The 12,334-nt window shown below is 40.3% G+C and overlaps 1 protein-coding gene across 4 annotated transcripts in view; it reads right to left on the bottom strand.

Annotated features, from left to right (window-relative positions):
• Positions 1 to 12,334, bottom strand: part of LOC130276377 (neural-cadherin-like) — a 161,461-nt gene that overhangs the window by 105,292 nt on the left and 43,835 nt on the right. For 3 of the 4 annotated variants that reach the window (XM_056525644.1, XM_056525645.1, XM_056525646.1), the window contains exons 2-4: positions 6,385 to 6,582; positions 3,250 to 3,475; positions 2,120 to 2,324 (exon numbers count right to left, since the gene is read on the bottom strand). In XM_056525644.1, coding sequence (XP_056381619.1) covers positions 2,120 to 2,324; positions 3,250 to 3,475; positions 6,385 to 6,582 — 629 coding nt within the window. Of the gene's footprint in view, positions 1 to 2,119; positions 2,325 to 3,249; positions 3,476 to 5,291; positions 5,475 to 6,384; positions 6,583 to 12,334 lie in introns of those variants that run through there. The other variant, XM_056525647.1, reaches the window with a different exon arrangement.

The raw sequence follows: 12,334 nt of genomic DNA, 5'->3' as shown, positions 1-12,334 counted from the left end.
GGGGGCTTGGGGGTTTTCATGAGCTGTAAGCCATAATCATCACAATTATGACAAATCACGGCTTAAACTATCTTGCTTTGCATGTAATGAGTCTCTCTCATATATTAGTTTAACTTTTTAAGTTGCCTTACTGAAATAAATGAACTTTGCACGATATTCAAATTTGAGTTTCACCTATATTTGTATACAAGATCTGATATTGTTTAGATATATACACCTGTCATTAATTAAAACAGAATTTTTATAATTTTTAAAAAGGGACCAATTTATGTGGGCAGGCAGGGACCTAAAAATGTAGCCAACAATAATAAAAATATACAAAGGAGCCATTTAAATGTAAAAATGATATCTTTTTTTATAATGCCTTTTGCTAAAATTTTTATTAGTAAGTGCGTGTGTGTGTGTTTTAAATTTTTTTTTTTTTTTACATTCTTTTGGTATTACTACTACTCCCAGCATGGAACAGACTGTTCCTTGATGGGAGTAGTAGTACCTGTACTAATAGAGAGATTGCCCCAGTTGTCACTCCTGACACCCGATGCAATTGGCCTTTCTACTGCAGAAATGCGGAGAGGCTTTCTCCTGCGCTTGCATCTCTGCTCTATACTCCAGCCGGCCAGAGATGTGAATAGAACTGATTCATATTTTCCACCCACAGTGGTGATTGACTGGATGGCGACAGTGAAACCCACATGGCATTTTTCTTGGTGTTTTTTCACTCCCATAGACTTCTTTGGGAGGAAGGATAAAAAAAATAAAAAAAAAACGCCAAACTGAAAAACACCAAGTGGATATGGCATTTTGCAGTTCCCTTGACTTGCAGCTAACATTTAGCCGCAGCTTTTTTTCACAAAAAAAAACACCATGCGGCAGAATGGGCGTTTTTTCCAAAAATAAAAAATAAACAAGTGGAAACCTAGCGTGTTAGATGCATGTTCTCCTCAAAAAACTTGATATTGTCTATACACTGTGCACAAGATGCTGCAGCCAATCAATAGACTTGTGTGATGTGTGCTTATCAATGTACAGGGCACAGTGTATTTAATAATACAGACAGAAGACACAATGGGGGGGATTTACTAAGAGTGGAGTATAGTTTTCTTTGTGGGTTTTGATTCCCAACAAGTATTTTCCCAGTATTTACTAATGTTTCCCTACGTTTTGCAGAGAGTTTGGGGTTTTTTGGTCACAAATTCTGCTGCATAAAACATGCAACAAAATTTGGGCACAAAACCCGAGAAAAGAGTTAGGATCACATTAGTAAATAACCCCCATGATTGCTTTTAGGATGCACAGCTTGTAGCATTGTTATGTTCAGATGGGCCAAGAGTGTGGCACTGCTTTTTTCAGGGGCACAGTATGTATAGCAGTATTCAAGGGACATAGGGGGAGATTTATCAAAACCTGTCCAGTGGAAAAGTTGCTCAGTTGCCCACAGCAACCAGCACACTTCTTTCATTTTTTCCCAGAGTCAAAACCGTGGTTGACCACGATTTTGTCTCCGGTTTAAAAATCGCACAGCAACCGCTTACGTTTTTTTTTTAATATGGACGTCAATGGGAAACGCACATGTATACGGTTCCATATGGGAAAACATATATACGGTTTTTACTTTGCACATGCGCATTTGCATCCTAAAGTCCCCACCCAAGACCCCTCCCTTTAAAAATAGACAACATTTTCTAAAACTTATGGGGTTTTTTTTCTATAAAATGGACGGAACTGTATGCACTTTTAAAAACAGTATACTGTTTAGAAATGCATACGGTTTACTTTTTCCCATACTGTTCCATCTGTTTTTTTGCCATACGGTTTTCTTTAGAAAAACAGATTGAAAACAGTATGGCATAAACGTGATATGAACCCAGCCTAACGCGGTAATTGGTATACCTGATAACTAGAGTAAAAATTATTTTTCTTGGCACACTACATTGCATTAAAAATCTGCCTATCCCTAAGTACAAGAAAAGTTATATAATTAGTTGCAGTTTCTACTAAACAAACCATACCCCCTCAAAGGGTTCTATGGCACTAAAAATAGCCTAAAAACAGACAGTATCTGATTCCAAGGAAATGTGGACATGTCATGTAACAAAAAGGCCTTGTCATGAATGCTTACCTCCACTGAGCTGCTCAGAGGCTGAGAGTCTTCACTTGCTCTCACCAGTAACAGAAACTGATTGGGTTCAGTCTCAAAGTCCACCCACCTAGTCATCGTGATGTTCCCACTGAGTGGGTGAATGCTGAATAAATTATGTGGGTTGCTGACCAAGCTATAGCTTAAAGGGCGATTCTGATGAGACATTGCTGACACCACCAACAGTCTAAAAAATAGAAAACGTTCTCTGAACAATAATTGTAATTAGATTGTAAACAATTAAAAGAAAAATTGGTAACCTCCTTTAATTTCCTAATGATATGTTGAAAAAGAAAACATGAATAAGAGTAAATGACATGTAAAGGGCGTGCAGTACATGACCAATGCAAGGCAATGGGAATAAACAGTATTATAGTAACAATGGGGGAGATTCATCAAACCTATCCTGAGGAAAAGTTAGGGACAAGGAAGTAAGCGCTCCATAGAATAATACTGTTGGACCCAGAGGGCTGAATTAATATATAAATGAACTGCTCACCCTGAGTGGTTGTGTAGGCACATACACAACAATGGGATAGGTATGTATAAATGATCGTCTGCTGCCCTCTGGAACATATACGGTAGTAGATACTTGGCTTCAAAGGAACCCGTCTCACGGCACTGATCGACCAGACAGGTAGATGAACATAAAAGAGGATTTATTAACCAGAATGCGACGTGATTCTCTGGCAGCGAAACGCGTTGCATTCTGGTTAATAACTCCTCTTTTATGTTCATCTACCTGTCTGGTCGATCAGCGCCGTGAGCCGGGTTTCTTTGAAGCCAAGTATCTACTACCTGAGGAAAAGTTGACCAATTGCCCATAGCAACCAATCAGCTCGCTTCTTTCACTTTTAAAAAGGCCTCTGAAAAATGAAAGAAGCAATCTTATTGGTTGTTATGGACAACAAGTCAACTTTTCCTCTGCCCAAGTTTACATGAATGTCCCCTATATTCCTGTATGTAGGAGCATGCAAGATCCAGAAATGATCCAGAAATGTTCTAAAAACAGTTGTCATTGCCTGTCTCCTCTTGACAAATGATAAAATGTAATACACAACATAAATTACTATGGATGACTTAGGATAATAACATATTTCCTGGTTACTTACACATGTCCTGGAGGTGAGTTCTCTGGTACATAGACTACATAAGAGGTGTTTTTAAACTGTGGGGGTCTTTCACCAGCAATTACTGACACCAAAACCGAGGAACTTTTCTTTCCGAGTATATCAGCTGCTTGTACCGTGAGCAGGTACTCTACACCTTCCTCTAGGACTTGTCCAGTGGTTTGTATCCAACCAGTATTCCTGTCCACTTCAAACCCCGCATCACCACCTGGATTCAAAGAATTTATGTCAATATTAACCTCATTATTTTTTTGTTTTGTTTCTTTAGGAGGGGGGCTAACGGACATGGCCTCTACCCAAATAGGCCTAATAATAGTGGATACAGGAATATAGATAAGATTGTCAGTCCCCAAGGGTGCAAGTTTAAGAGATAGATAAGCACAAATATGGCTCCTTTCACACTGAAAGAGGCCATATTTATATACAATAGCGGTCGTTAAAGGCTAAAAAAAAAAGAGAGCCCAACAGCAGTTTTCGGGCAGAGCACAACAGCAGTGTGAAAGTCGCCTATAAGGGATAGATAGAAACAAATTTAGGAAAGAGAAGAGAATTTATGAGTTTATATAATAAATTATGAAAATCTATAAAAAATAATATGGTAATAATAATAATAATAATAATTTATTAAAGACAAATAGATATAAATGAACAAAACCACAGGACCCTTGTTGTGGCTGTCCAAATTCATTTACAAATTATGTATAAATACCGTCCAAACATATCATCTAATAAGCCACTAATATGAAATAAGTCATGTTCTGTCATATGAGTTCATATAAGACTGCTATTCTATGTAAAGTGTCAAAGGGATATATTCAATGTCCTTTTGGCTGTAATAAAAATGACTGCTTTTGGGAAAGATATTCAGTTGTCGCAACAAATGTATATCTGTTGTTGCAACAATAATAGGAAGTTATAATCATCAATTTCCTTGTTGCCTGCAAATAGATACAGTTTTTGTAAATGAATCGCTGTTAGGAAAAATACAGAGTATCGCTCTAGGATGCAGAGCATCAATTAAATGCTGAATAGCAAAAAATTCTGAAAGGGAAAAAGACAGTCTGGATGCTATGTATCTATTTACAAGTGCTATTCACTGCTAGAATCACATTGTTGTGTCCCAAATTGGTACTCTATGCCAGAGAAAAGGTATACTGTAGGTTCTATGCACCATTCTGATCCACTCTCCTGTGGAGTAAAAATAGATGGTGCTATGCACTCTCTCTGTCTGTGGTGGGAAGCTTGATGTATGATGATTGCCCCCCTGGTGCCATTGCCCCCTGGTACCATACTCACACTAGCAATTATGGGTGGCCGCTGCCAAAGTGGCAGACCAACCTGTGTTAAAGGGGTACTCAACCTCTAGACATCTTATCCCCTATCCAAAGGATAGGGGATAAGATGTCTGATCGCGACATCACGACTCCGCCCCCGTGTGATGTCACGCCCCGCCCCCTCAATGCAAGTCTATGGGAGGGGGCTGTCACGCCCCCTCCCATAGACTTGCATTGAGGGGGCGGGATATGACGTCACATGGGGGCGGAGTCGTGACGTCACGATTTTCCTTTCCGTGATCGGGAGCCAGACCCTCCAGCGCTTCCGGAGCAGTAGCAGGTGGGTGCTGCGTGCTATATTGCGAGGGTCCCCAGTGGCAGGACCCCCGTGATCAGACATCTTATCCCCTATCCTTTGGATAGGGGATAAGATGTCTAGGGGTGGAGTACCCCTTTAAACTAGGTAGTCTAAGGCCGGGTCCACGTGGCTGAAAATATGTGGAATGTCTGCATGGAAAACACATGTGGACATTCCACACATTTGACTAATCCAGCAGACATTAGAACCGCTTGGAAATACGCCGTCTCATACACTTGTTCTTTCTGTGGACACTGGAATCAGAATTTATACGGTAGAAACATCTGGCACAGAACATCTGCCGTGTGAACAGTGCGCCAAAATCCCATCGAAATGTCTGTGCAGAATATTCTGTGAGAACATTTCGAATGAATTCCGTTGTGTGAAAATACCTTTAGGATACACCAGATTTTTAAGTGACTCCAGCTCTTTGAAAACTGGAGCATTTTCAGACTGTTTAGTGTAAGCTTGCACCATCTATACATTGGTTTCATTTTACATAAAGATGTGCACCAAAAGGTGGCATAGTTTTGGACATTTTGGGGGAGACTTATCAAAACCTGTGCAGAGGAAAAGTTGCCCAGTTGCCCATGGTAACCAATCAGATTTATTTTTTCCTTTTTAACAAGGCCTCTGCAAAATGAAAGAAGTGATCTGATTGGTTGCTATGGGCAACTTGGCAACTATTTCTGTGGACAGGTATGGATAAATCTGCCCCATTGAAAACGTGGTGCAAGTCATGAACAGTAAGCCAACTTTTTGCACCAAATTTTGTTGTATTTATGGTGTATTTTCTGGATAGGCCAAAATGGGTCGTGTCTTCAAATTGTACATGTCATTAGCAAAAACTTTTTATACAATGTAAATAATACCCTTATATGTATATTTGTCATGTACATTGGTTAAAAATGTTTGTATATTTTTGGGTGAAAAATGCTGTCCCTGCAGCTATTGCCTGTGTGTCCCTGTAAGGAGACAAAATACAGGAAGTGAGGGCTGGACAAGCAGGGCTCTATCTTTGAATCTTTGTACTTTAAAGGGGTACTCCGCTGCCCTGCTTCCGGAGCTACGCTCCCTAGCGTCCGGAAGTTTATTGTTCCGGATGCTGTGTGAGGGCTTCCGTGTTCAGGGCCGCCCCTCATGACGTCACGCCCACCCCTCAACGAAAGTCTATGTGAAGGGGGCGCGACGGCCGTCACGCCATCTTCCCATAGACTTTTGTTGAAGGGGCGGACGTGATGTCATGAGGGGGCGGGCGTGATGTCACGAGGGGGCGGGCGTGACGTCATGAGGGGTGGCCCTGAACACGGAAGCCCGCACACAGCGTTTGGAACAATAAACTTCCGGATGCTGGGGAGCAGAGCTCCGGAAGCAGGGCAGCGGTGTACCCCTTTAAGGGTGTCACTGAACATGCAGATTTTTACCATTTTTGAATATTTGCAGTACTGTATTTATATACTTTGCACAAGAAAAGGGTTCCTTCACCTTCTAAAAGAAAATATTCCACTTCTCCATTGACGCCTTCATCTTTATCAATGGCTTGTAATTTGTAGACATATGTTCCAGCTGGGGCCAAAGGTGACACAGTTGCTAAGAAAGGATATGGCTGCATTGCCCACTGTGGGGATTCATCATTGATGTCAGTGATGGTCAGTTGTAGATGAACAAGATACCAACCTTTCCCTGAAAAACATAAATGGATTCCAAGTTCAATTACTGACAGCTTAGAAATCTGCTACAGTACATGAAATATCACATGACATTACACCTAAAGACTATGTTCACACGCCAAAACTTCTGCATGAAATTATGTATGATTTTATAGCCAATACACTTCCATGGGATTCCATTGTTCCATTCACAAAGCAGAATTTCTGCTGCAGAATTTCTGCTGGAGGAATTCTGTTGAAGTGAATTGCTTACAAATTAATGAAGAAATGTCATGCAGAATTCCGTGCAGAAATTCTGCCGTGTGAACATAACCTTTTATAGTATTTTCATAGAAAGAGCAGTTAGTTTTATAGTAGTTATATTCCATTTTTGTAAATAGTAGGCAGTATTATAATAGTCATAGTTTTGGAAGTACTCATCCATATCTCAGGTTCACATTCAGGGCAGAGTTTCTGTGCTCAGGTCTAATTGCATAAAGACGCAGTGAAGATTTACATAAGAGTCTGGTTCAGCCCCTAAAACCTTCACACGATCAGTGAGCTGCCTTTCACAGTGCTGCCTTACTTGTTGATAGTGGACAATTGCTTGCTGGGAGGACGTCCACCCTGGGCAAAGGCTATTACCAGCCTAATGCCTCCTTACATTATGGGTATGATTATTTATGATATACATATTTACTTGTATATGACATTTGTTAGCTTTGTATTCGGACTCCAGTGGTATGCACTTGCTTTATACTAGAAGTAATTAACAGTAAGTTTACGCCTTTATATGGTGCCTTTTTGGCGGCCATATTATAGTGTTTTATATGATTTACTATATGGCAGTGTAGTCCTGGTGATTTCCCCTATATCTACTTATTTGTTGTAAAATTCTTTTGTACCCCAATTACATCTAATTTATCTATAATTGTTTCAGTAATATAATAATTTTCTAAAAGCTTGTGTATTGACTCCATTATTCATATGTAGTGTTTTTCTATTAGGAGGTGTAATTGCCGGGATCGTTTTATTTCCCCAATATATCTGTCATATGTGGATACAAGATTTCAGGAAGCACATATCTCATCCAGGGAAAAGCAGGGGAGATATAGGGAATTCAGAAAAAGGTAAATCTAGGGATGTCCCGATACTCGAGTACGAGTACTGATACTTTTTTATATGTACTTATCAATACCAAATATCAATAATTTTTTTTGCATTGCAAAAAGGGATATTTTTTTTGTTTTTATTAGAGTAAGGTCTTTTTTATATAATTTTTTATTTAAACTTTTTGAAAAGGATGGTGATTCAAACTTTTATTAGGAAGGGGTTAATTTGCATTTATTATTATTATTTTACACATTTTTCTAACTATTTTTTTAGTCCCCATAGCGGACATTTATATGCAATCTGTAGTTTGCATACACAGATCAATGCAATGCCATAGCATAGCATTGATCACTGTTATCAGCTATCCTTTACTACTGCCTGCTATGGCTGGCTGCAGTATAGGAGCGACAATCGGACAGCACGGTAAGGGACCTCCGGCTGTCCACTCAGCTGATCGGGACACCGCGATATCACAGTGGTGATCCCAATCTGCATCCCTGAGCTAACCGGCAGTTACTTTCAGGACTTTTGGATGCCACAATCAACTTTGATCGTGCTGTCTAAAGGGTTAATGCCGGATATCACCGCAATCAGTGATGTTCAGCGTTAGCAACAGGACCCCGCCATGACACGTGCTCAGCTGCTGAACATGCTGCATAGTTTGGTAGCATGCACAGGGCACCTCTGTGATACCTGCCAGCAGAGGTCCTACCAGCAGGTATTGGATTAGGTAGCAAGGTCACTTGCACAAGAACAAATACTCGTGCAAATGTCCAGTATCGATCCCGATACTGATACCAGTATTGGTATCGGGACATCCCTAGTTAAATTCCTGGCAAGCTTATGAGAGACTTTGGTAAGTCCTGTTATTATACCTTTTTTTTATGGGTTGAAAGCAGGTTTGGTAGTGGGGCCTTGTATTCCCTTACTGGGTCCCTTGGGGTTTTCAGAATAGCCCAGATTAGCACAGGGGCGGAGGACAGTTAATCACTGGGCTTTAAAACTATGTGAGACTTCTCGTGAGTCTGAGAGTGAGGCTGTGAGGGGCCTGCACCACTGAAAAGACTGCAGCCTCAAAAAGGAGACTTTGTGACCTGTGTGAGTAACACATTTGTTGTCTACTTTATTGGGTGGCTGGTATTAAGCCACCTGTGTATACAATGAAGAGATTTGTATAGTTTGCACTGGCCAAGAAGGATTTATTTTTGTGTTTGCCTTAATGTGAAGGCTGCATTTGTTTTGTTGCTAAAAAAGAAAAATACAGAAAAAACCCTGTTTAAATGTTACTTCAGTGTCCTCTGACTAATATTTTGTTGCAATCTGAATGATTTTAAAGAGATAGGGGGGTTGTGAGGTGCAATTGAAAAACATAATTTTGTAACTTTTGGGGGCTTCCGTTTGCACGCAGTGGACTTTCGGTAAAAATTACATCTTATATTTATTCTGTAGGTCCATACAGTTACAGGAATACCCAATTTATGTAGGTTTTATTTTATTTGTCTACTTTTAGTTAAGTAGCTGGCCAGAGCCTTAGAGCACTGATCGAATGGCAAGGAGGCAGGTAAGGGTCCTCCCGCCATCCACTCAGCTGATCGGGACCCGTGATTTTGACGCAGATGTCCCGATCAGCTACCCTTAGCTAACTGGCACCATTAACCCAGCATTTTAGATGCCACAATTAACTTTGATCACGTCGCCTAAATGGTTAATGCCTGGCATCGGCCTGATTAGTGATGCCCGGCATTAACCGTGGGTCTTGGCTTCATAGAAAACGTGACCGACCATGTGTGAAGCATGCTCAGCTTGTGAGCACGCATCAAACCCAGGTATTGGGACCAGGGCATACAGGTACACCCTCGGTCCTTAAAGGGGTACTCCACTGCTTAGCGTTTGGAAGGTGATGTCACGAGGGGGCGGGGCTATGACATCATGACCTCCCGGCGCCAGGTCCAGCATTCAGAACAGTTTGTTCCAAACGCTGAGCAATGGAGTACCCCTTTAAGTACCAGGACGCAAGGGCATACCTGTATGCCCTTTGTCCTTGTGGGGGTTAAGTAAACCTGAGCCCTTAAAAAAAATTTCTAGCACTGGATAATCCTTGTAAATAACATATATTGTATACAGAGTAGGTTAAGATGCCGCACTGTACTATAATATTGTCTTTAATGCAACTGAATAATGTTAACCATCATATGTAAACCTCATAAATTATTCTTTGTGAATTATTAGGTGCTGTCCCATTGCCTGCAATGCAATTTTGGGCGGAATGCGGATCCACCTCCGACATCCTGCTAGGGAAGTCCTGATAAATCACATTTATAATATGTCTACTTTATGTGGGCATCAGTTTGTAAACGTACCTTTTCTTTTCTAGGATATTAGAGTACTTAGAAGTATAACAGCAATTTTTTTAATTTTTATAAGCCCAAAATCAATTTTTTGAGGGACTCATTTATTAAGTGGATTTGAGAGGCCTATATTCTAGAAACCCCCATAACTCACCCAGTTTTTTAAACTACACCTTTCAGTTAATCCAACACATGATTTAAGAATGTTGTTAGCACTTTAGGCGGCTCACATGAACTAAAGCAAAGTGAAGGTGAAATTTTTTTTTCTTCATCACAGCACATAGTAACAGAAAAAAACAACTTAATATTTATTCCCCCAACTTTGCAGTTATTAGAAATATCCCATATGGGACCCTTATGCCCTGCTTGAGTCACATGCCTCAGAAATAAAGGAGCACCACATGGATTTTGAAGCCTTCTTATTTGGGTATTTTTCAGGCACCATATTGGCTTTGCAAACCAGTTGACGTGCTGAAATCTAACCATTTCCCCCATATAGTAGTTAGGACCACTGCCCCTAAAAAGTGTTTAGGGCCACTTTCTTCATATAATAGATAGCTCCACTGCCCCCATAGAGTAGTTAGGGCCACTGTCCTCATAAAGAAGTCAGAGCCACTTCCCCCACACATGTAGCAGCATGACAAAAAAAAAACATCAACACAAAACTCGGCTATCACACCATTCCCCTTCTGGTCATCTTCTACATTGCCTGTACTACCTGCATCGTAAATCCCAGCGGCACCCAACAACCTGGTTTGTTTGTGCATCCTAAAGGCATGCACGCCCATGATCTGAAGTGGAGGGTGCTTAGGAGCTGGATGATGCCGGGACTTCCGATGCCAGGCGTGTACTTGTAGAAATAAAGAGAGAAGATGACTGGTGAGGGAGCAGTGTGATAAGTGAGTTTTGTGTTTTGTTTTTTGTTTGTTTGTTATGTAGCACATAACAGAAATAAATAAATCTCAGAACCCATGGTCAGGCTGGCGCTGCATAGATGGGGGTCCTGAGTGTCTCTTTGTGAAAAGAGTCTTTTGAAATATTTATATTTTACATTTTAGTACCTCAACTGCTTTGCAAACCCAATACAGTGCCTGGAAAATTACCTAATAAGAAAGACTCAAAATCCATGTGGTCATGTGGTGCTCCTCTTTTTCTGAGGCATGTGAGTCAAGCAGAGCTTTAGAGTCCCACTTGTTAATTCCTGCTGTGCAGAAAAAATGGATTAAAATTGAGAACTGGTGAAATAACATTTCACCTCCACTTTGCTTTAGTTCATGTGAGCCGCCTAAAGTGCTAACAACATTCCTAGATCCTGTTTTGGATTATTTGAGGGGTGCAGTTTTTAAAATTGGGTGATTTATGGGGGTTTCTAGCATATAGGTTTCTCAAATCCATGTCAGAAATTGGTCCCTTATATATAGATTTTGGGCTCATAAAAATAAAAAAATGTGCTGCCATGCTCCTAAGTTCTCTAACATCCTAAAAATGTTAAAGGATGTTTACCAATGATGCCAACATAAAGTAGACATATAAATATGATTTAGCAAGACTTCCCTAGAAGGATGATGGAGGTGGATCCACATTCTGCACAAAACTGCATTCCAGGTGATGGGATCATGCTTATTACCATGCCAATCATCCAACACAGAGCAAAGTTCGCTCCATGCACCGGATGTCTGGGGTGCCGCAGCCGAGATAGCGGGGGTCCCCAGTGGCGGGACCCCCAGGATAAGATGTCTAGGGGTGGACTACCCCTTTAAGTTTGCAAGTGGAGATCCAACAGGAATTATTCACAAGGAATAATTATCGAGGTTAACATATGTCAGTTAACATTATTACATTGCATCAAAGACAACATTATAGTACAGTGCAGCGTCTTAGCCAACTCTTTATGTATGTTATTTAGGCTAAGTTTCTACTTGTTTTTTTGTCCTGTGTTTTTTGGTTTGAAAAAAAAAACGCAAGAAAAAACACCTGAAATAACGGCAGTACAATTCCCTGCATCTGGCGTTTTCTATTTGTGTGGAAATTGCACCTTAGCAGTTTTTTTTTGTACCCAAAATTTATTGGGTAGCAAAAAAAAAAAAAAAAAAAAAGGATGCAGTAGTGATGGAAAAAAATGGATTTAACAAAATGTATATATATTAATATCAACATTTTAATAAATTGTTAATAAAGTGTGTGTGTTTCACTTTTTCCCTCTATTTTTTTTACATTTTTTAGGTTGTACTACTATTCCCAACATGGAGCACACTCTGCTCCATGATGGTAGCTGTAGTACCTGCATTAATAGACAGATCGCAGTGAGTGTAATTTCTGACACCT

This window comes from Hyla sarda, chromosome 6, assembly GCF_029499605.1.
Source record: "Hyla sarda isolate aHylSar1 chromosome 6, aHylSar1.hap1, whole genome shotgun sequence".
In the NCBI taxonomy this organism is placed as follows: Eukaryota; Metazoa; Chordata; class Amphibia; order Anura; family Hylidae; genus Hyla; species Hyla sarda.
The sequence above is the reverse complement of the archived record's forward strand: the minus strand, read 5'-3'. Positions and strand labels throughout refer to the sequence as shown.